The following is a 27,078-nucleotide window of genomic DNA, read 5'->3' as shown; positions in this document are numbered from 1 at the left end:
AAACGGAACTTTCGAACATTACAAATTCAAAATTAAAACGTAAAATAAATTAACCAATCACTATACAAAATAACTATAATAAATAGATTGAATCCATATTAATATAAATAATAAAATAAGGCGATATAAAACTAAAAACAAAAATAAACCTAAAAGATTAAATGCACAAAAGTATTAAATTCTTAGAAATGATAAGGACAAGCTTAAGAAAGAAGAAACAGCAGGCATGTATAAAATTCCCTTTGAAAACCAATAGCTAGGAATTATGAAGGACTATATTGGAGTCACTAGACGGAATTTGGCTATTAGGCTTAAAGAACACAGATATGACATTAGTAAAGGACACTGTACCACTGTTTTGTCAAGTATGGCACAAGTGGAGGCTTCAATAGTTAAATGGAATGAAGCATCTATTCTCAAGACATTATGGTCCCCATCGTTGGCTTTGCAACATGAAAAAATTGAAATTTATAAGAGTAAATTAAGGGACGGCTGTATCAATGCAAGGGATGCTGATGGTTTAGCTTCGGCATGGAAGTTCTTTGTAAAAGAAAAGTTAAAACACACAAATTCTTAGTTCCTATCTGCCTTTTTAATGTGATGCATTTTGATATATATATATATTTTTATGAATTTAATACTGTTGTGCATTTAATCTTTTAGGTTTATTTTTGTTTTTAGTTTTATATCACCTTATTTTATTATTTATATTAATATGGATTCAATCTATTTATTATAGTTATTTTGTATAGTAATTGGTTAATTTATTTTACGTTTTAATTTTGAATTTGTAATGTTCGAAAGTTCCGTTTAACGCAATTTTCAAAGTTGTTCAATAGCCTGTCACCTAATGATGGTCTATTCCATTAGGCTGAAAACGTTTGTGTTTTAATAAATATTTCTCAGCGTTATAAGGTGTTAAATGTTTATTAAATGTTTTAAAAGAAGCTGAGTTGATATTCAATTTATTGTATAAACTAAATAATTTTCTCACCCAGATTACTAATATATTTGATAATGATATTATGAATTAATATTTAATTAACATTATGCAACTATAACTTCTGTAACAACTGTAACAAGGATTTTTTTTCTCCTTAGTACAATAAAGCTTTGATTGATTGATAATGCTAATCCATTAACACTTAACAATTCTCAAACATTTATGTTGCTAATAATGTTACATTAATTACCAAATGTTAATTAGCATTTTCATTAAAAATTTATATGCATTTTTGATTTGGCTCATATTTAAAAAAAGTCACTAATACCCAGGTAATCATCACTTGTAAACATTACACATAAAAAGAAATAAGCACTAATAATAAATTAGACCTAAGAAATTTTAATTTTTTCTCTTCTTTTGTTAATACAGTATCTATTTGTTTTGCTGACATAATATATATTTATTTTTGTAATCAGTTCAAAACATAATTAATTTTTGGAGTATTTTAGATAAAAGATTCCATACTTGTATCATTAACAGAGAGAATATATAATCAGAATTATGACAAATAAGAGACAAACAATTATTAATACAAAACAATATTGATTATAATAGAAATGTATACAATATATTAATATCTGACAATAGAAGACTTACTTGAACTTTCCTTGCAACATGAAGGACTAATTGAAATTTATCAGAGACTCCCATATCTCTCTCTTGATCCTATAATTTTGGAGGAAGAAATATTGAGTGAAATAAATTAAAATTTTAAAATTAACTTTAAATTTACAATTACATATGTATTTAAAAAACAAAAGCTTATTTACTTACATCTTGTTCATTTCTTTTTAATGAATGTACACCAACAAACCATCCTCTGAATAAATGAATAAATAACCTTAAATTACTTTGTTAAATTAAATTATAAAATATATATAATACATAATTTATCAAAAATATAAATTTGCAATAAACCTGCTCAAAATGGAACCTGCCTAAATGGAAAAAATTTTTTGGAATGAAACAATTTTATACATAAAAAACAACCTCTTCAAAATGGAGATATGCCAGAAAAAAATAATCAGTACTGTGCAACTCCAGTTTACACAGGTTTTACTGTATAAATTTTTAGATTTTCTAAATTTTAAAATTATTTCATATTTATTTTCATTTTTTCTTTTTAAATATCAAAATATATTTTTTTACTAAATAATATAATTAAGATTTAATTAATGTAATAATTCAAATACTACATCAACCTATTTAAAAAATTAACTTTAAATCATCACTTGTAAAAATTAATTAGGAATTTGATGATTACATTAATACAAAGTTTCTTAAACTATGGGTCACAACTCCATTTGGGGTTGCATAACAAAATTAGAAACCATTCATGAAGGATATCACTTCAATCCAAAATGTTCCTCTGTCAAATTGTCCAATACTGGAGAATTTTCTCTGTCAAATTTATTTGCAAAAATAATTATGGAAACTATTTTTATAAAATATAATTTTGATTAAAATATTTAATTAAAATTAAAAATTACATTATGAATACAAAACATAGGAATAAAGCATTTGTACATCTTTTCTTGCTGTGATCTGCTGTTACAATTCAATTAAATCTACTCTTCTATCCAGTCTCATTGTACAAACATTTACTTTTTTTTCAAACTTTGTATCACACATGCCATCATAATAGTAATAAATTTAAGAAGGTAGATGTATCATTTACTTTCAAATTACAGTAAGTCACTCACATAAACTACAGTAGAGCATTGATTATCCGACTCAATTGGGGACTGGGGTTGGTCGGATAATTGAAAAGTATGAAAAAATCCATTATTAGTGTAGTATATTATTATATCTCATGCAATTAGTATATTAGTATATCGCTATTAACCTACTTCGCGTTGAATTTTCCTCCATGTTAAGCCTATCAAATTTTTTTTAAAATAATAATCGTCGCTATTGTATCGTTAAAAATTAGAAAATTAAGCCTCGTTTAAATACTGGCTCCCTTCCATGGTCGATCCAGTGTTGCCAGCTAAAACACGTAAAAATAATATTAAAGTAGCCAAGACATAGCCAAATACTGTAGTGCCACATCACTAGCGGACATTTGAATTTGCCGACTAGAATGCAGTCGGTTAACCAAGGTGACGGTTAATCGGGGGTCGGATAATTGATGCTCTACTGTAGTTCTATGTTGCAAGATTTATCACATGAAATAAGCTTATATTCAATATATAAATAGCAAATATGCAATGTTTTATAATAGTTAAACTAAAACTTTAAAATAATAGCATTAGCAGCATTTTCCTTACATTTATAATACTTTTTCAATAAAAAGCAACTTATTTTTAATTTGATATAAAATAAAATAAATAATGAAATATTAATAATTAAAATAGTAACTGAAAAATTGAGATCTGGAATTGATAAATTTCTTGTTATGGTGAGTAAAACCTGAATAATATAATTATAATAATTGATACTTAAAAGTTTTAAAAATAAAATTATTTACTGACATCTTTCTGACAGTTCACAATGATATGGAAAAATTTCCTCCTTTACCCAAATACTTTCATACTCATTAATCATCTATCTTCAGGATAATTTTTAATTATGTAATTACATCTAATATACATAAAAAAATTATCCAAAGATGGATAATTAAAGAGTCAAAAGTGTTGAAAGTTCTTGGATATAAAAAGGGAATTTCCATATGATTGTGAACATCAAAAAAGGACAGAATCAGTAAATAGTTTCATATCTAGTTGAAGTGTTCAATTTAGTTTTAAAAATGTTCCATATCATAATTTTCAATTAAAAAATTGTCATTATTTCATTATTTCAAACATTTCAAATTCAATGCAAAATTTGAAATAAAAAAATTATCAATTTAAATATTGATTATGTATTTAAATAGGTTGGTATTGTGAAAAATTCTAACATTTGAAAATTTTACTATTTCAAAATTTTTTAAAAATTAAAAATTGATGAAGTTATTATCTAAATTCATATTTGATGTAATTTAAATATTAATATTACTTACTTATTCTTAATATAATTGAGCAGAAGTTGACAGTGGGCAAGAAATAATACAAGTGGAAGGAACCAACCATGATACATAGTATACATGTATACCTATAATATAAATTAATAATAATAATAAATATAAATTAACAAACGATTATAAATACATACAAACAGAATATAGACGAAATTCAACAAACTTTAATCAGAATAATTTTTCAAATTTTTATAACAGTAACAAAAAATAAAAATTTTCAGTATTAATTATATTTTTTATTTTAAATATTCCAGTTTTCAGATTTCCTAAATTTATTATAAAAACTTTTAAATAAAATTTTAGATTACTTTATACTGAAGGTTTATTCAAACATTTGTTAAAACCTTTTAAATTTTGTTTTTGAAAATATAAATAAAAATAAAATTATGAAAGAGAATTTAATCAAGAACTCTCTTTTTGTGTTGTAGAAAATACATTATAATATTTGTTAAGTTTAATTATTTTTATTTAATACAAAACCTAAAAAGGTTCAAAATATATTTAAATCACCTTTGAATAAAATAACTTTATGAATACATTTATATTTTGTATGATTTCATTGTTAATATTTTCAAATTTAAAAATGAATTATTAAAGTAATATATAGAATAAAGGAAAATCTTTATTATGTAATGTATTCACTCAATTCAAATACAATCTGACTAAATAAATAAGTCTTAAGTATATAATTATTGGCATCACAAATTATAATATATAAAAATATGTTCCACAATTTTTACCCAAACATTTTCATACTCATACAAGTATTATAAATTTAGCTTTTTAAAACTTATTCTAAATTACTTAGATATTCAATTAATTCTTGGCATTAATATGATAATTCTATATAAACTACTTTCATAGAACTGATACAACTTCATAATAAATAAAAATTTCATTGATCAATAAATTTAATTCCCAGCATAAATCGCTATTTTAAACTCTGAATATCCCTCTAATTTTTCTATACTGTTTAAATATTAATGGTATCATGTAATAGTGTTTAAGTTCTGCAATAATCACTTTAACAATTTATAATAAAATCAGATATTCCATTCTTTTGTAAATATTTTATTGTGTCACACCAAAGAAAATTTTTAAGTAAAATTTTGATTAATTTATGTGTCTTGAAATTTTAGAATTTGGATTTCTCTTTCCATTTTTACACAGCTGTACATATTCAATTTAAAAAAACAATTACTTTATTACATTACTTATGTGTTATTAAATAAAATATATGTTATATTATTCAAAACACTTATTTTAAACTATTGTTTCATACTTACAGATTGTCCCAAGTTTATGATATTGTTGTATTTTGGTTCCCTTGTTGTAATTTGAATGTAAAAAATGATAATGAGGTATGGTTCCTAAGATTGAAAATTAGCCTACATAATACTGCATACTTAACATATATCAACATTTAATATTTTAATTAATTAAATATCATATTTTACTAACAAGCATACAGACACACACAAGTAGTCAGTCACATTCAAAGGAATCAAAAATCATATTGAGTGAATATTACAATGTTTGTGTGGAACTGACTTTATTTTTATTGTTAATTTTTATTTTCAATTTATTACTAATTCATTTTAACATTATTATAAAATTTAAATTAGAATAATTACAACAAAACAGCTCTGAAAAAATTATTTTTGTTTTTATATCTGGAGCACTAATAATGTGAACCCAAGTTATAGTTATACACACACAAACTTACTTATTGTTGTATAGAGCATGTTTATTGCTTTTACAGTATTGTATATTACACAATTATTTAATATTTAATTGTTCTAATATACTAATAGTGAGTATAACTGCTTGTTTGAACTCAAAAATAATTTTGTTAATATAACAGTTTCAGCTGTCCTAAGTTCATAAGTTGTAACCAATTGCATATGTATGCATAAGTGTAAAATATTCAATTCCATACACGATTCAAAGATTGCTTTGAATATTGTATTAAATGATGTTAATTTAGGGGTTTATGAATGAAAATGTTTAATGTACATTCTTTGAAAAAATAATGTATAACCAAAAAATACTCATTCTTTAAAGAATAAAATGAATTATCTTATATAATTCTTAATTATAAATGAAATTTTTATTTTTATCTGTATAAATCTTAAATATTACTTACAGAGAAAGCCAAAAGTGTTGTACCCTGGGACTTCCATCTAACAAGTGATGTCAAATTATCAACCATATTGGAAATGGGCTTCGTAGCATTCCCTTTAAAACAAATTAAAATATAAGAATTAAGCAAAATTTGATATGAAATTTAAATGTTTTCTTAAAATTTTAAATTAATTTTTTTACTTAATATAATAAAACATCTTATTTCTTCATTTCTTATTGTATTAAGTGTATCATTTCCAGTATTGTATTATATTAATTTTTTATTTTTAAAAATTAAACTTTTTCAAGTAAATTTATTGAATATTCTGATTAAACAGTTCAATTGAGAACAAAATATTTTTATTTGCTTTGAATTGTTTAAATTTTTAATACAATTATTAATACAAGTTGTAGGTAGAATTTACAATATGAAGCTTTCTTTACTAAATTGACATATCTAAAAGCATTACTTTTCTTGAACTCATTTTACTAGTATAAAGTCTATAATAAAAGTCAACAACTTATTTGTCATGCATTTGTATTTGTTACTTACAAAAATTGTATGAAGACTTCTGCCTAAAACACAAAATTGTCAACCAATAAAGTAATCAAATAAAGATTAGAAATGAAAATTTCAACCTTTTTCATTGACACTTTCAAAAAATTAAAGTTTATTTTCTCATATTGCTAAGTATTCTCTACTAAAATTGAGATAAATGCTCTTCTCAATATATCCGCATATTTCCCACAATTTTCAATACGTCATAATTGCTAAAAGCAAAATATTGTATTTTCTATTAGTTAACAGTAAAAATAAATCTGGATCATTTAAAAGTTATTTAGATTTATTCTATTATATTAATTATTGGAAATAACTTTTTTGATGCATTTGAAGATATTCACATTCAGAATTTAAGCATTAAAATTGCATTAAAAAATTTCTAAGTTGCAGCTATCCTGTTTTGACCATTATAAACTTTATATATATAAAATTAATTTAAAATAAAATAAATTTATCCATACATCATTGCTGCAAGTCCTACTAAAAATGCATTGATAAACCACTTTATTTATGTTAATTAACATATCAAATTTAAAATACTTAACAACAGAAAATCCTTTAAATGTTAATTTCCTTTCTTAGCATTTTTTCACTATACAATTTTAATATAACAAATTCTAAAGAAAGAGAAAAAGTTTTTAAAAAGTAAGTGAAATTCCAGATTGAAAATTATAAAATAAATTATTATTTTATTAAAATGATGCTTTATTCTATAACTTTTTCCAACATAAATGTATAAATATGAATGGAAAAAAATTACATTAACATCTGTATTTACAGATTAATTAATTTTGATAAATAATAGTTAAAATGCTTAAAATTTATTTTAAATAAATAAAAATATATATTATATTAATATAGGCTTACCAGATGTCCCGGTTTGACGATGTTGTCCCAGTGTCCTGGCCAGTTTGTCATTTTGTCTGGGTTATTTGGTAAAATTTTAAAAGTGCCAAATATACAAGAAGTAAAAATAGTGCAGCCTCGAATAAAATAGAGATTTGGCAATTACCCCTCTGTTACACATCTAAATATTTCCTTTTAGATCTAAGTACTTTTAATGTTGTCTAGATGTTTTCTCCCAAATTTTATAGCATGTGGCCTAATGAATTTAGATATTTTTTCACAGAATTTATAATAGCATGTAGCCTATGAGATCTGGATATTTTATTTCATTTTTTAGATATTTTGTTTTAATTAGAGTTGGCAACACAAAACTTAAACATGTCATTGCTGCGCATGTCTTATCTTAGTCGCGTTCAAATTGCTAGTCGACATTTGCAATTATTTTGTACTATACGGTACATCAATTAATCCAAAATGCCAAAAAGAAACTGTGTTTACCGATGAGTTAAAAAAGGATTATCTGTTTTTGAAAAAAGTTTGTGATCATATGGACGAAGTGAAATGTGAACTGTGCTTTTTAGAATTTTCAATAAGTCATAGTGGACGTTCAGACATTAAAAATCACGTGAAATGTGTGAAACATAAGACAAGCCTAGTAGCATCGGAAGGAACTTCATCGAATATATTGTCAAATTTTAAAGGAAACGATTTAAATGAAAAAGAATTTTTAATAGAAGCTAAAGAAGCAACTTTTGCATTTCATGTTGCTATTCACAATCTCAGCTTTAAGTCAGCCGATTGTTCATCTAAATTGATTTCGAAGCTCTTTGAAGCAAAGTTTAGACTAGCCAGAACAAAATGTGAAGCTGTCATTGTTAATGTGATTGAGCCACTGTTGTTTCAGCAGCTATGTGAAGATTTAAATAAAGCAAATTTTGTGACGGTATCAATAGATTGTTCCAACAGGAAAGAAATTAAAACTGTGCCAAGTGTTGTGCGGTATTTTGTACCAGATTGTGGCATAAAAGTTAAGCTTTTAGACTTTCAATAAGTTCCTGGTGAAACTGCAGAAATACTGACAAACCCTTAAATGTCAGTTATTGAAACTCATAATATAGCAAAAAAAATTATTGAATTTTGTGGAGATAATTGCAATACTAATTTTGGGGGTGTTAAACATTGAGGAGAAAACAATATTTACAGTAGATTAAAGAAGGAACTAGGAAGAAATATTGTTGGCATTGGTTGTGGTGCTCACATCGTACACAACTGCCTTCAAACTGCAGTTGATGTTCTATCTATTGAAATTTAGTGGTCTAAAGAAGCTTTAGTGGTCAAAATTTATAAATTTTTCTACATTTACATGGTTCGAGTCACTCAACTAAAAGAGTTTTGTGAATTTGTAGATGTAGAGTATAAAAAGGTTCTTAAACATGGAAACACCCGTTTTCTTTCGCTACTTCCAGCTATTGACAGAATACTTGAAATCTATGAAGGACTAAAATCTTATTTTATTTCACAAGAACACTGTCCAGTGATGATAAAACAGTTTTTTGATAATGATTGTAGTGAAATGTATTTGTGTTTTGTGCAAGGGCAACTCAAATTGTTTAACAAAGCTATCTTAATTATGGAAAGTACAAATGCAAGTGCAACTGATATTGTCAGTGAACTTGGAAAATTAAAAACAAACCTTCAGGAAAGGCATGATAATAAATTTATGCCTCAAGAAGCAAAAAAAAACGTTTTAAAATACTAGAAAATAATGGAAGTATTAATATCAATACAATCCTACAAGAGTTTACAGCATTTTATGACAGATGTCTTTCTTACATCAAGCTATGGGAAAACAGTTTTGGTAGAGCAGAATCTTTTACTTGGATAAACAACAATAAATTAAAATGGTCTGAAATTGAAGCTTCAGGTGAAAAAGTTAATGAAACTGTTGCAAATAATACAATAAACATGGATCAACTGTTTGATGAAGTAGTGGTTGCCAAAGCTTTTTTGTCAGCTAACTATGAAAGTTGGAAAAATACAAGTTGTGAAGAAAAATGGATACAACTTTTCAATCATTTCAAAGAAAAGAACATTTCATTGCCCAATCTTATTCAAATTATAGAATACATTTTCAGCATGCCAGGCACATCTGCACCAATCGAAAGAGTATTCTCAATAATGAGTATCATATGGTCTGAAGAAAGAGGTAGAATGGCTGAATCAACCGTGAAAGCTTTACTACACTGCAAAATTAACAGTGAACTAAATTGTAGCGATTTTTTGATGTCATTAAACATAACAAAGAATTTTTAAAGAAAGTACACACTAGCGACAAATATTAATATAATAATAAGATATGTTTAGTTCAAAAATATTATTAATAAAAAAGATGTGTTGTATTAAAAATTGCTTTTATCTCTACTTTATTTAGCCTTTTTAATCATATATACAGTATATACTTATCCTAGTAGCCTTAATTTTCTGTTGCGAGTAGTGTTACCACTCATCTGGTTTTTAATTCATTGTCCAGAATAACTATTAATTTTGTCAGGGATTTCATAGAGAACTTGTTGACTTGTTTTTTTTTTTTCTTCTTCTTCTCAGCTCTAAAGAGCAATATTGAAAAGGTGGCAACACTGGTTATGAGGTATTTTTCAAAATTGTCCCGGTTTGAGAAAAAAATATTATGGTAAGCCTATATTAATACAATTTTATTCTCAATCATTATAATAATAACACTGTTCAATGTGTTATAAGGCAGAATATTTTATTAATTTTTTAATATTCTGATTAAAACAGATTCTTAACTAATTAAAATTATATGTAGGCATGCATGTATGTTTGTATGAATATACACACAAATATATATATAATTCATACTTACCAAACCTCACAATATTTTCTTTTAATCTGAAAAATAAAAATACATTAAAAACTTTGCTAGATATTTATTAAATAAATTATTAGTGTTAAAAACAACATTGACATTAAACACTAGTAAATTTCTTTTTTAATGAGTTCTAATAATAATTACTTATCAAAGTAAATGCTAATTTGATTAAGATTTCTTTTATTAATATTAATTTTACAACACAGTACACTTTGTATTGAGTTAATACATTGACTCAATACAAATTATATAGAAGGAAATTATCTAATGATTATTTTAAACTACTTATTAATACTTTTTATTACTAATGTTGAGTACTTTATAATTTATATTTTCAAAGATTACTAATTAAATTTGTGATCTTTTTCTGAAAATTAAAGTGAACAAAAAAAGAAAAAATACAGATAGTTATTTTCTATTCCTAGAATATTAAGAAAATCTGTTGATTAGAATTTCAAGGTTTTCCAAGCTAATATTCTACTTTGGTGTGTTTTCAGAAATAAAATAATAAAATTGCTCCAGCCAATAACAACAAATAATTACAAGTATTCATCATCAATATATGAAAAAAAAAAAAAAACATCATTTATTTTACTAGACTCAAACAAGATATTTTTGTATTCTTTTATTATATTATAATAGAAATATTACTTAATTTTTCTAGAAATAAACACAAATTTAGTTGTTATAATATGTTTGATGTAAAATACTCATCCATATTTTTGCAATAAAATAAATCTGAAAATAATTTAAATTATATTCTCTTTTCATTTATATTGTGTAGATGCTTTCACTTTAAGCTATTTTAAATAGAATTTACTTTTTAATACAGGAAATTACTTACATATGCTAAACCCTCTGGTTTTTAAAGTTTTGACATTAAACAAGAGATATGTGGGTTTGAATATGACAAAATAACAAAGAAAGATATTAAAAATACAGGAATATAAATTTAAGAAAAATGTGCTTCTCTCAAATTATTTCTCCTAGATAAAATATTTTTATCATAATAAATAAAATAATAAGTGTAAAATTGTATTTAATTAAATACTACATTATTTTGAAATGCACATAAAACAAATTTATATTTGTGATATTTTCATTTAAAAATAATGCTTTAATCAAAATATTATTCCTCATTATTCATATAAGTAAAACTTTTAAATATAAGTAAGTAAATAGTTAAAATTTGAACTTATATGAATATTTGAAAGTAATTTTTTTTGTCTATTGGTGCAGAAAATATAATGAAATATGTTTCCATTATTATATTCTTATATATATATCACATATTATATTGTAAATACAATTTATATATTATCTTTTTATGGATTATTTTCTCATTTTATTAATATAAAAAAGGTAGTTTTTCTTAATGTCTTAAACACAAATTCAATACAAAATGACCAAATCGATAAAAAGATAAATTTAAAAAGTGCAAATAATTTAATTTTTGGATGTTAATAAAATACATAATACATATGAGACAATAAATATAAACATGAAAAATAATATTTATATAAAAATTTAATATAATGCTATTTAAAACAAAAATTTATTTTCATAAATATTTTAAAGTAATATAAAACAACAACTAAACCTGAATTTTAATAAAATCTGGCATTTAGATATTTGATTTTTAATTAAAAACAAATTATTATTAATTTCTTAATTAAATTTCCAAAGTAAATAGAATTTTCAATATATATTTTTCTAATAAAAAAAATCTCTTTATTAAAGTGTATTTCTACACAAAAATTATTAAAGTGTATTTCTACACAAAAATTTGATTTTTAATTAAACATGAATAATAAATATGTAATTATTTTATATAAAATTGCTAAAGCATACAATTATTGAATATTTTAAATAAATTTTTAAAGTAAATATTAAAATAATTATAATAAAATGATGTATTTTAAGGAAATATTATATTTATGCATCTTGTCCGTTTTAAGTAATTATTATTTGAATTATTGTATAATTATTAGTAATTATTGTCATTTTTTATTTTAATATTTGTTTATAAATTTCCACAATTTTCATTTTTCAGTTTAATTATTAAAAATATAGTGTGCTTTTAGTTCTGATGACTAATTGTAGCAAGTAATAAGCAATAATGAATAACAAGTAATAGTAAATAAATTTTATTGTGTGTAAAAATCAAATAATACACTTTACATTCATGCAGAATTAAAAAATTAGCCATTAATGTTTTATGAAAACACATTTTATATACAGTGCGCACAAACTTTTTTGACAGTTTTTCATTTACTTTTATTATAGTTAATTATAAAAAAAAAATAACTTATCCACATAAAATAAGCCAAAAAATTGTAACAATAATCATATTTTACATACATACAAAATGAATTTTAATGTATTTCTATGAAATAATTAATTTTAACTTGCATGAATCTTTTTTTATTTGTGTGCTTTGTGAATGCAAATTCTAAACAAATACAATTATACTGTACTTAAAACATATAAAAAAAACTTATGTAATCTTCATAAGATAAATCTTACTTTCGGACGGTAAGAGGATCACCATCATCTCCTTCTTTTCTTTCCTCCTCTTCCACTATAGTTTCCGTAAAATCATCTAATAATTCATAAAACCAATTATGTATTCTTGCTTTTATATTACAATACCAACCAAGGTCTGTGTCAAGAGATGGTTGAGACCCTGTTGGTGTTTCCAAACGTACTGAAAAAAATTATAAAATTATTCCAATTTAAAATTTGCATATTGATTTATTTCAAATTTTATTTCAAACAATACAGCATATACAAATAAATATTTAAAACGTACATAACTTCATTAAGTGTTTAAATATTAAAAAAAAAATACAGTAGAGTGTTGTTTATCCAAAAGTCAGTTATCCAAAAGCATTCCAGTCGGCAAATTTTAATTTTTGCTAGTGCTGTGGCGCTGCAATCTTTGGCTATATCTTGGGCTACTCCAATATGATTTTTTTTTGTTGGTGTGTGTGTTTTAGCTGGCAGCACTGGCACTTTTGTGTGGTGTTTTTCTGAGGACTGAGTGTTGTGCTGAATCGAACATTTTTGATACTAGATCATCTTATAAAGTATATAATTTTTGGCTTTTATATTTTTCAATATATTTATTTTGTTTGTAAGAAATAAAGAAATAATTTTTAATGATACAATAGCCACAATTATTATTTTAAAAAGTATATGTTAGGCTGAACATTGACGAAAATTCAACACGAAGTGACACGCAATGGAGAAAAATTTCAACACGGGATAGGTTAATATATTTTTTCGTACATAATCGGTTATCCGAAAAATAAGTTATCTGAACAACCTCAGTCCCTAATTGATTCGGATAAACAATGCTCTACTGTATATAATAATTCTAATTACAACATAATAAACCATTAGGTATGTTATAATGATATACTAATGATTTAAGTTGTTAATCTCTATTCTACTGAATTTAATCTTAAGTACAACTTTAATCATGTCATATTTTCATTAAAAACTGAGTGACTAATTTTGTTAATAAATTTCTTTCTTTGAGTAAATGAAAGGTTTATATAGTAGACTAATTTTGATTATTGTTTATCAACAAATTCATTCACTTAGTTATTATACAAATAAAAAAGAAAATTTCAATGTTATCAAAACATTTTAAGAAGCTATACATTTGTCTAATGTAAACATACAATAGGTTTTCTTAAATAATTATTAAATAACAAAGTTAAAAACTTTCAAACTGTAAATAATATATTTTATTTCACACAGTACTTTTGATTTTCTTTAAATTGAAAAATTCATGAAACTATATTGTAGAATTAAACTGACATTGATTTTTCAAGAAGCAAAAATTATATGTAAAAGCATTTGACCTTTTTAGATCAGTTTCAGTTACAAATTCTTGTAATAGAATGTAATATTAAGTTTTGTAGAATAAAATAACAGTTTAAATTCAAATTAATACATAAATAAAAATATTAAATTAAAATTTAAAATTTATCTAAATAAAACTTAATTACAAAATAAAGGAATAAAAGTAACCAACAATAAATGAATAAAATTAATAAAAAATAACAAAAATTAAATTTGTACATATAAGATTTTAAGTAAGATAAATACATTACGAGGTTATAATCTTTTAAGTAACAATCATCATCAAGGTGCAAAAATGATCATAACAGTAAACAAGGATAAGCATGTATATACAACTTTTATGATTTTTGATTGTTATTTTAATCTCTTCCTGCTTATGGAATTTTTACAGATGCATTTTAGTATATAATTTTATATTTAATTCATCATGAGGCACATATTTTTTAAAGCTTAGTCTTTCTTTCATATTTTCTCTCCTACATCCTAAATAAAACTTTTTCTACCAATAAAACAAATTTTCATTTTAATACTTAAAGCTTCTTCAGATACATTAAACTACACAACATTATGAAACAATCTTAGCATGTGACTTTTAAAATAAAAAGTTTTATAAAATACATGGTATAACTAAAAACCACCCTTGATGAACCTTTATGTCAGGTAACCAAAAAGTTTAATAAATTGTCCAACAAACGTTTTCAACATTACTCAAGGTCTGCTTCAGGTTAGAGTAAGAACAAATTCCAAGTTTGGAATGCTTGAAATGGAACAGATTTTAAAATATTAAACTTAAAAGCTTTTGGAACATAATAACCAACTGAAATTTAACGGTTGGGAATGCGTGAAATCCAAAATATCCACATGGGGCAACACTTGTGTGTGTATTATTTGTGGTATCGGTATAAAAGCAAATAGTATACAATCAAACTGCATTAGTGATACCATGTTTCTTGCACAAGTAATGCCAGGCATACAATAACAAGTTAGCATCCTTAAAATTGATGCACCTACCCATCATGCCACCTTATATATTTCTAGGGCATCCAGGGATATAATGTGGTCGGTGTGAAAGGCCCTTTTTTATCAGCCTGATGCCAGGAAAGTCAGCATGCATTTCTGGGTCAGTGACGTTATTATGAAATGTGAAAGACAAGTCTGATGATCTTAGAGCCCCAAGTGTGTACAGTGTTCCGGAGAGACTTGGTATACATCAGTTTTATCAAATGTTCAGTTCAACAAAGGGTCCAGAAATGGAACCAGAAATGCATGCTGACCTTCCTGGCACCAGGCTGATAAAAAAGGGCCTTTCACACTGAACACATTAGAGTCTTGGAGGCCTTAGAAATATATAAGGTGGCATGATGGGTAGGTGCATCAATTTTAAGGATGCTAACTTGTTATTGTATGCCTGGCATTACTTGTGCAAGAAACATGGTATCACTAATGCAGTTTGATTGTATATTATTTGCTTTTATATCGATACCACAAATAATAGACACACAAGTGTTGCCCCATGTGGATATTTTGGATTTCACGCATTCCCAACCGTTAAATTTCAGTTGGTTATTATGTTCCAAAAGCTTTTAAGTTTAATATTTTAAAATCTGTTCCGTTTCAAGCATTCCAAACTTGGAATTTGTTCTTACTCTAACCTGAAGCAGACTTTGAGTAAAGTCAAAATGTCTGTTGGACGATTTATTAAATGTTTTTTGGTTACCAGACAAAGATTCAGCAAAGGTGGTCATTAGCACTAGCAATTAGTTGGAAGATATCTTGATATATCTAAAAAGTTCAGTGAATGATAGGATATCTTGAATGCAACTCATGTCACAAGGTCAAGTATGAGCCTAGACATCCAGGAACATATCTAGAATCAACTTCTAGCATAGAATATGTGTTGCTGCAAGTGAGCTTCTGTTGTAGTCATTTGAGCACAGTTTGTATAAGAGGTGGTGTCAAAGAACAAATGAAACAATGGCGCAACATGAGGTTATGCTCCAAATTGGAGAAAATGGCAACAGAAATGCATGAAATGCTGATCAAAGTGATCTTGCAGCTGTGGATTTGTTTTTGTTTCCTCTCCTCAAAGAAGCCATTAAGGAATCACATTTTGACATCATCTCTGCAATTCAGGCCTATGTGACAGCAGTTCCTAAGGCATTTCCCAAACAAGACTTTTTCCAGACGCTTTTATAATATTGTCAAAAGTGTACTGTCTCTAATGTTTTTATTCTAACATTCACTAAACTTAAACATAAAATGTACTTAAATTCATCTATAATATGAAATAGTAGATAAAATATTTTTCTACACAAAGTTATTTATATATTTCCATTAGCATATTTAATTAGGGGGTTAGTTCAAGTATGAGTTAACAGGTTTTCTGTAATGAGATTCTTTTTAAGAGATGAATAGGCTATCTGACTACTTTACTTCTTTATTGACATTACATCTCATTCATAATTAAATCTCTCATCTAAAGCTAATTAAACTAATTTTAAAATGCTCTACCCTTAATCATTCATATGATCATACATCACACAACATTCTATTTATATTATACTATATTATATATTTATTATTACTATATACTTTAATATTAGATCATCTTTTTTTCAACAGACTTTTATTTATTCCAAACAATTCTCATAAGGATATTTACCTCTAATTGAAATTCTACATAATGGAGGACAGAACAAAAAACATAAGTCCTCTAGTTTCTTTTTCTTTTCTAAGTAGTCATTACATCTGCTATTTATAAATACTGTTTATGTTAACAATTTCTTAATGTTTATCAAATTATTAACTAATACATGTTCAAAATACACAAAAAATTCATTATTGTGCAGTTCCAGTTTATATAGATTCATTTCAATGAAAATACCATTTAATCAATTTCATGATTTTTTTGTTCATTCTGTCCAGTTCTAAAAGAACTGCAAGCAGTCTAAACATTCACTTAAGTATGTTGCTATGATAATCAGGAAAATATATTCTGTTGTTAATGTTCAATAAAATCTGTACAATAAAAATCAGATACTATCTTTTGGAATAAATACTAAAATGATAATATTTTTTTACTATTGCCATCAAAGACTATTATTTGTTGTTTCCAAAATTCTGATTTTGTTAAATAAACACTGAAAAATAAAATATAATGAAATAATAAATGAACAAAAATGACATACATACAATCTTTATCATCTTCTGTAACTTCTTTTGCTACATCAATCCATTCTTCTTTCTCTTGAATTAGAGGTAGAGATGCTTCACCTACATCTATTGATTTACTTTTTTCACTATGTTTATCTTTTCTAACAAATCTTCTTAATCTAATTATATATAGTAAACTCATAAGACATTTAACCATTTTTAATAAAATAAATATACAGTAGAAACTTGATTTAACATTCTCCAATTTAATGCATTTTCATTTCTAATGTATTTTTTCACAAGTCTCTTCAAATCTTCATAAATCATAATGTTAATATTACTGCACTTAGCATATTTTGATTTTGCACAATTTTGGGACACATTTAACACATTGAAAAATTATTTAATTTCAAATATTGATCTTCAAAATATATATATATAGATAGGACACACCCACACTGTATTTTCATATTCAGATGGTCAGGAGCATTATAAAAGTTCAATAAATTATCAAGATTATTCACTACCTTGTGATAGTGAGAGGATGTCACTTTCTGTAGTTTTGGTGCATTACAGCCATTGTTAGATTAAGAGATGGCCATAGTAAGTAAAGCAATATCACATCAATTTTCAAAGTATACTATAGATTCTGTGATCCAAATACAGTATTCTTGTGCAGCTACAAACCCAGATATTATGGCAACAAGTACAAAACAAAATAAAATAATTGTTGCTCAAAAAAAAAAAGAATTAAAGATGCTCCATGAGCTCAACAATGTGGGTTCACATTTGCTGACCTGGCAAAGAGACTCAACATTAAAATAATGATTCTGCACATAATTAATAAAAAACAGAGAAAGCATTGAAAAGACAGCAAGTGTGTGTTAAGCCTGTACAAAGAGCTGAAAATATGTAAATGCATGCCCATATTTGGAGCTGGAAGTATGTTTGATGCAATGGTTAAATCAAGTGTGTAGCACATACAGAGTGTGTTTGCTGGTACTTAATGTGTAATAGCAGAGACTATATTGAAAAAAATATGTTTATGTTTCAAACTAAAAAACTGCAGTAATGAAGATATATCAAATCTTCAACAGGAAACAAATAAGATCCTTGATTACTTTCAAAGGACAGCTTAATTGTTTATCTTCTTGTAAAACATTTCTAGAGGTGCCAATCATTATATATTGTATTGTATGAAACAAAAGCTTTCCCAGAAGTTTTATATATATATTTTTTCCCCAGTCCCAATATATGTTTTTTCTTCCCTTTGTCCATATAAATTTGGTATGTTTTTAAGGATCTTTGGCTTTCATGTATTCTGCAATTCAATATACTTTTTCACCTGTTCATTGAAAAACATTAAATCAAGTTTCTACTGTATATTCAAGTAAGTTACAAATAATAAATATTTTGTATAAATTTTATATCATATTATGTTGGTCAAAATTCAAATTAAACATGTTAAAAGTATAAAAAAATTATAAAATTAAATTTTATCTCAAATTTAATAGTTTTGAATACTTAAAGAATTTTTAAAAATTAATATTCACATATATTGCATTTAAATTAAATGTAACAAAACTGTTAAATTGCATCTTTAAAATGCATTCAAATAATATGGCTAATAAATGAGACTTAGCTAAAAATATAAATATAAATACTTATATTTTTAGTTAGGTCTTTAGTGGAATAAGATTTTTAAGCAGAATAATTTTGATGTATTATATAACAGTATAAATACAGTATTACCTCAGGATACGAACGCTCCAGCATACGAAATTTTCAGGATACAACATGAAATTCGAACATATTTTTGCTCCATGGTACGAACAAAAACTCACCATACAACGTTAGTTTGCAGCACCATTTTTTATTCACTTCTGTTCATCAATTTCAGTCCGCTTGTTTGCTTTGTCGTGGAAGGCTCTCACTCGATAAAGGAAATCTTGAGGTATTATCAGAAAGTGACTGATTTTATTGAAAAGAAACCTCCCGAAAAGGTTCACACTGGCTGTATTGCTGCTCAGAGTAATGACATTTGCCTANCAGAGGAGAGGGAGAAGGGAAATGATACTAAAACTTAACTTACATAACATAATGTAACAATAACTTAAAAATAACTTAGAAAAAAGTTAAAAAAATTAGTGAAAACAGGAAAATTACCTACTAACCAAATAGATAAGCAAACTTCTTGCTTAACAGCGACTCTCGCACAACCCCAGTTTACAAAATTTTAAAAAAATATATAAAACAGAAAAGTTAAAAAAATTAGTGTTAAGTTATTGCTACATTATGTTATGTAAGTTAAGTTTTAGTATCATTTCCCTTCTCCCTCTCCTCTGCCACCAGTTTACACCTCCACCGTCGTCTATACTCAAAGGTAAAGTGCAAATTAAACTACATTTTTTTTTAATCAATTATTATTCTATTATGATTATTTATACATTTACAACTACAGAATGCATTTTTCAGTGTTTTCCTTACTAAAGTTATTTTTTTCAATGTACTACTTAGCTTTCATTTAAGTGTGTTTTTCGTCTGGAACAGATTATTTGATTTTACATGTAATCGTATGGGGGAAAAATGATTCACCTTATGACATTTTCATGATACGATCTCAGTTTCGGAACAGATTAATTTTGTATCCTGAGGTACTACTGTAACAATCTTTTATATATATTCTTTAATGATTTTACTATATATAAATAACTTTAAATTTAACTAATAATTCTTCACATCACAATGAATTAATGACTTCAAAACAACTTAGTTCTAAAAACTTTTATTGACTATAATACTTTTTAAAAGTGTATTACATTTAATCTAATTTTTCATTTATTCTTGTTTTGTTCAATTTTGAAAATGGATGATAAATCATTCAAAAGATCTTAGTCAATAAAAAAGCATAGTGATTTCTAACATTCTAGCTATTTTGAATTTATTAATTCATATATGAAATGTATCATTTATTAATGTTTTTTAAACTACTAAAAAATTAATGATTAAAATTAGATTAAGATTCTTACTAGTTTGTTTATCATATGCTAAAAATTCAGGGTACTTGTCTTAATTATTTAAATTACAAAGTGAATTAAAACCTATCAACCAAATTTAATACTTTATTACAACAGAATGACAAGATATACAAATCTTACTCAAATATTATTAAAATAACTATTTTAAATGATTTATATTACAATGTATTGCTATGTTTACCCACAACTTCAATCTCAATCTTATCTCAAATTTAAAATCATGTTTTAAAAAATATCTCTTGAAATAGCAAAGATTTCACATTCAATAGATTATTCAAACTGGTCCAAATACTTTTGGTTGGTTTGGTACACACTATCCTACTATCCTTAAGATATCCTCTTGAAAACAAGTCAAGGATTCAAATCTGAAGAATTTGCAGATCATTCAATTCCTTGCTTCCCTGAAGCAAAGACTGTTGAAAATAAGCATATGTAATACTGTCCATATATATATACTTTTAAACACATACATACATACATATATATGTATATATGAACTAGGTAAATATTTAATGCTCTAATAATTACAACATAAAAAACTCAGCAACAAGATACTCAACTTTCCTAGCAACATTTAAAATTATAGTGGTGCCATCTATTATAATATTTTATTTTAAAAATTTCTTATATTTTTAACTATTATAAAATGACAAGAAGCTTAATTTTGAGTATAGGGATGAATTTTATAATAAATTGTAAATACTAATAACAAATAAAATCATCATTAAGTCTGACCCTCCCTACTCAAGATATGACACATGACCCAAACATTAACCACCAAATATTAATGGCATCAAACACCTTAATAAACAAACCTCCCTGCAAGATTTCAGAAATTTTCGACAAAAAGCACTGAAGTTATTAAGCTTCAAAGAGGATGAACAAAATTGAACCCCCAAACACACATCCATATTTACAGAAAAAAATTCCCCCCCTTTTTTTTGCATTTCTTCAGATTTCATAGTCCCCAATCCAAAAATGTAAAAATCTTGAGGGGTCATTTTTTGACCAATTGCCATTCTTTCCCTCTGTTAAATATAACAAAGCTGAGAAATTTACTGAGATGAAAAAGAAGAAAATCATAATTTAAAAGTTCTAACCTTGGACTTTTACTACCAGAACTATCCTTAGTCTCTTTTTCATGAAGACGATCTGATAACATTTTTGTTTTCTCTTTTTCTTTTTCTAATTGCTTCACTACTTCTTCCAAAGTTTGTTGCTCTCTTAATTCTTTAATTTCACATACTAAATGAAAAATAAAAATTATTAAATTTAATTACTTATTTTTTCTAAAAATCAACATATTAAGAAATTAAATTTTTAAACATATTATAAGACTACAATCTACAAATTTTTAGAATATGTCAGACTTGGTTCAAAGAACATTAAAGAAATATATAACTTCACATTCATTGCTAGAATTTAGCATACTGTTTAATTTTTCCCTCCATCTTTTGACTCTTTCTGTCCCAATATCACTAGTGTGTCTTTTTAATCATGGGTTCAACCAGTTCCTCAATGGGAATGGTTAGGTAATGAAGGATGAGGACATATCTGGAAACAGACCATTAGATCACTGACCAGATTTTCCATAACACGCCGATGCCTTTTTACAATCATGGCCATCTAGTTGTGTCTGTTGTTAAATCAGAAAAATGATTATTATAATAATTTTATATACAGTTGACCCCCCTATAACGCGCGTTCCTATAACGGAAATTCCTATAATGTAGCGAAAAAATTGTAGCAACATACGTATAAAGGACCTCCTAAAATGTCGTCGCCGACTCGTTTCGCGACAAGATTGATAGAATCTGGACCAATAGTGGATGAGCAGCCGAACTACTTTCCTCCGCCCTGCGCCACGCTACGGAGCGGCTAAATTGAGTTTGCTATCGTCTGTACAGTATTATAGATAAATTAGATATAAATTAGGTACTGTACATATAATTATATATTAATTATATATAAATTAGGTACTGTATATATAATTATATATTAACTTAATTTATTGTAACTTTATTATAATTATATATATGCTTTCTGCCGCCTGGCAACACGCTACGGAGATTTTAGGCTAGTAAGTTGAGTTTATTATCGTCTGTACAGTATGTAAATTAGGTACCGTAAGTCTAATACAGCACTAATTTTATACATTTCTTGTGAAAGAAACACTTCTTATTCAACGGCCATAAAAATTATTTATATTAATGATGTCTCCAAAGGTCAAGTTATTTTTCTGTGAAAAATTCATTATCAGAAATCGCGGCCACCGTTTCGTGTGCTGTTCTGCGACGAAAACAAGCTTTGATCAATGGCATAGTTGAACGGTACACACTCGGTAAGTAATCCTATAATTTTTTGTTTATAGCATAGTTTATATAGATTATTCCCAAAAAATTATACGTGTTTTGGAAATGTTGAGTCGAATTAGTCTAGAATCGGTTAATTTTATGAAAGAAATCCTTTCAAACAGCCTTAGTCCGTAAAGTTCACACCTATCGGGCTGCGATTGGCTCATGTATTTAATCATTCCTACAACGTAAAATTCGATTAGCGTGGAACGTATCTAAGCGTTATAGGGGGTCTACTGTATTATATTTTATTATTTTTTAAATATAATACATATATGTACCAGAATAACAAAACATTAATTCTATTAATGAAAAAAGTCTGCTACACAAGTTTGTTGTTGATGCTTCATAACCTCTTGCTCAACAATATTTAAACTTTACACAACAAAGCAAAATTTTTGTAACAAACAAAAAATGTCATTGATTATTTTGAAATTATAAAATTGTTTTATTTTGTATAAAAAACATTACTTACTTACATTATAGGTATATTAATAACACTATTTATAAGAAAAAAATCAAAAAATTGTTAAATACACTTTATTTTAAATTCATTTATTAATTTAAAATTAAAACAATCACTGGATTACATTGGGCTACTTTTCTGTGATTATATTTAATTAATTATTAATTACTTTGTCACTGGAGGAAAATGTTAGGCACTATCTCCTGTTAAATTTAATAATTATAATTAAATTAATATTTATTAAATAATTTAGAATATTCCGGAAGAAAAAAATTGGCCTGGAGTGGGACTCGAGTTCACAACTCCTGCTTACTGTGCAGATGCATTGCCTTTATGCTAACCAAACCTCTGATCTGATCTCCTTTCCCAGACATATTTAAATATGATATAACCATCCTTGGTTATATACAGTGCCAACTGAGGATACCTTAAGTGTCCTCATCCTATAAACTTCTACTCATGGCACTCAGCTGGCCATCACTGAACCTCTGTAAGTGATGAGGGCAAAATTAAGTTATACAATGAAACAATTTTGCGCATAAAAATTATATTTATTATGGATTCCAACATCACAATACAACACGACGGCATATGAAATTACTACTAAGACAATCTATAGATTAAAACGTACGGTACCATTTCCGACCGCGATAACAAAGAGGGCCCGACCTTAAAACTAATCTTATATGCTAACTTAATACTAGTGAAAGAGAAGAATCAAAGTAGAAGAATGAAGGAAGAATACATACGATGGGGACAGAAATACCCGAGATTTTTGTTGGTGTGTTCGAACTATTTGTACTGTTGAGTGGGATACCACATGGTTGACTTCTTCTAATTCGACTCGTCGTCGTCTTCCTCTATAATTTACATTTTCTTTTCTAAATTCTTTTGTTGCTGTCACCAGATGAAAACCTTTTTCTTAATGTTGTTTCAATATCTCCGTTCGTTGCTTAAGCGACCCAGAGTGTCCACTCTCCACTTCCGTACACCTCGCCGTTCTCTCCTCGCATGCCGTTTTTCGTTTTGTCATTGTCCTAAGGGTCATTCTAACTTCTTTGTTCTTTCGTTTCCTAGAACTGGTCATCCCACCCAAGGGACAGGGATTAAGATAGGAAAGTTCTAGAAGGGGATGGAACAAAAGGACAAAGGATAGAAGGAAGAAACTAAACTAAGCTTAAATTAATATATTAATATATACAAAATATAGCGTACAGCTACACCTCGACATGGTATATATATATATATATATATATATATATACATACATACATACATACATACATACATACACACATATACCAGACATGGGCAAATGTGGCTCCGAGAGGCCTATGAAGCTCTTGCTGAAAATGTTAATTTCTGCTTTTTATTATTACTTTTACAATTTTATTTCCACAATTTTGTGAAAATATGTTTATTAAAAAAATTCAATATTTGTTTAATATTATATTTACATTATATAATAAAATTGCGGTACAGAACTGCGGCTTTCATGCATTTTGCGAAACCTACATTTCAGCTCCCACTGAACTTTTGCTTGCCCACCACTGATATATACACACACACTGAGTGGCCAAAAAATTAGAGACACCCTCTAATAATGAGTTAGTCCACCTTTAGCTCTGATCACAGCCGATATTCTTCTTGGTACGGACTCAAAAAGTTGCTGACACTGTTACCGAGGAATGTTGGCCCATGCTAATATAATGGCAGCTCTAAGTTGGGTCAGATTGGATGATGGCATTTCCAAGCTTTGAAATGATCTTTTGACCCACAAATGCTCCATAGGATTGAGGTCAGGGGACTGAGCTGCATGGAAGCAGGTTAAACTATGATTTTATGTTCCTCAAACCAATTTGAGACCAATCGAGCATGGTGACAAGGCGCATTGTCCTGCTGAAAGTGACCATCTCCTTCAGGAAACATTACAGCCATAAATGAGTGTTCATGTCCTCAACATCATTGCCGATCACGTAATAAAAGTATGTGATCGGCAATGATGTTGAAGTAAGCTGTTCTATTCAGAGAGGTGTCCATAAATATCAAGGGACCTAGTGTACTCCAGGAAACATTCCCCACACCATAATTCCACTGTCACCAGCCTGAAGAGTTGTCATTTGGAAGGAGGGGTCCAAGAATTTGCCATATTCTGATCCTGCCATCTGCATGATGGAGCAGGAAATGAGATTCATTGGACCAGGCTACTTTTTCCAGTCCTCAAGTGACCAATTTCGTTGTTACTGGGTCCACAACAGGCGTCTTTTCCTCTTTTTCTGTGACACCAAAGGCACTTTTGATGGTCTCCTGCTACTAAAGCCAATCCTTTGCAAAGTGTGTTTTGTTGTGCGTTGGGATATGCTTTGTGATGCACCTGCATTGAATTCAGCTGTAATTTGTCGTGTTGTTGCCCTTCTGTTGCTGTGGACTATGCATGCTAATCGTCTTTCACCTCTCTCGTTCACCAGCCTTTTTCAACCAGAATTGTCCTTATCGCTTGAAGTTTATTTTTCTCAACTGTCACTCTCTAAACACCTGAGATACTGTTGGGTAAGAAAATCCTAAAAGAGTTGTCGTTTCAGAGATGCTGACACCAGCTCTTCTTGCACCAATGATCATCCCTCGTTCAAAGTCACTTAAATCTTTCGTCTTACCCATTTTGACATTAATTTCCATGATAACTATGTCTTCCGAAGCTGAACGTACATTATATAAGCAACTCTGCATTGTTACATCAATTTACATTACTGTTGGATTGATTTACTTTCAAATAAGAGGTGTGTCTAATTTTTTGGCCACTTAGTGTATATATACAAACATACACAAACAAACCTAACAAAACCTGATAAATTTGTTTATGTATATAAACAAATTTATCTGATTTACCCGATTCTGTTTTTATACAATAGACTGGTTTCTGGAAATGATGTGTAAAAAAATATATTGTATATATGGAAAATTAAAAGATTGGTTACAGACCTATGAAATAAATCATATGAAAAATCTTGTTTGAATGTTATTTTTTTGTTGTTTTTTTTTTGCATATTATCAAATTTTACTTCATAAGCATTGCACATAAATAAAAATGAATTATAGGAACATAAATTTCATTTGAAAAACAAAAAAAAAAAATGTAAAGAATTAATGAAAATAAAAATTGGGCAGAATATGTAATGTGAGTTATACATAAGATTTTATTCAGTGTCACTTTCTGACAATAAATGCATAAATTTGCACATGATTGCAATATCACTGCTATCACTAAAAATGCTTTAGTTATTGTGTTCTTCATCCACAGGTGAAGTTCTTTTTGTGAACTTCAGAACAACATTAGCAGTAATGTCCTGTGTGCTGATGTTACGAGGTGCAGTGGTTTTATGAATGAATTCAGTTATTTTATAACATGAATGGCTGGGTTCATATTGTGGTTAGACCTTTATATAATTCTCTATAACAGCGATTCCCAACCTGGGGTACGTGATAGGTTGTTTAGGGGTACAGAAAAAAGTTAGTTATTATGGCAGAAAAAATAATATATTATGCATCACAAACTAATAGTATTAAAAAATTATTAGATAAAAAATGTTCCTTGCAACAATCACAACTTTATTATACATTTTTTCTTTTAGGTTTTTTTTCTTTAATTTAAAGTTACAATATGTAAAATTAACAATACGATTACTCACTAAATTTCTTAAATGAGGGGTACAATCTAGAGATATGACATGTCAAGGGGTACAATCTAGA

General features: G+C 26.9%; 1 protein-coding gene across 1 annotated transcript in view; it reads right to left on the bottom strand.

The window, feature by feature from the left end:
- LOC111628642 (GRAM domain-containing protein 4-like) overlaps positions 1 to 27,078 on the bottom strand; it is a 115,757-nt gene that overhangs the window by 80,085 nt on the left and 8,594 nt on the right. The window contains exons 3-10 of the mRNA XM_023372473.1: positions 21,612 to 21,756; positions 17,513 to 17,652; positions 12,974 to 13,154; positions 10,442 to 10,467; positions 6,172 to 6,263; positions 4,008 to 4,099; positions 1,781 to 1,826; positions 1,604 to 1,672 (exon numbers count right to left, since the gene is read on the bottom strand). Coding sequence (XP_023228241.1) covers positions 1,604 to 1,672; positions 1,781 to 1,826; positions 4,008 to 4,099; positions 6,172 to 6,263; positions 10,442 to 10,467; positions 12,974 to 13,154; positions 17,513 to 17,652; positions 21,612 to 21,756 — 791 coding nt within the window. The remainder of the gene's footprint in view (positions 1 to 1,603; positions 1,673 to 1,780; positions 1,827 to 4,007; positions 4,100 to 6,171; positions 6,264 to 10,441; positions 10,468 to 12,973; positions 13,155 to 17,512; positions 17,653 to 21,611; positions 21,757 to 27,078) is intronic.

Source organism: Centruroides sculpturatus, unplaced genomic scaffold, assembly GCF_000671375.1.
Source record: "Centruroides sculpturatus isolate CEXI.00-Female unplaced genomic scaffold, Cexi_2.0 scaffold419, whole genome shotgun sequence".
NCBI lineage: Eukaryota > Metazoa > Arthropoda > Arachnida > Scorpiones > Buthidae > Centruroides > Centruroides sculpturatus.
This window is presented reverse-complemented; position numbering and strand designations above follow the sequence as displayed.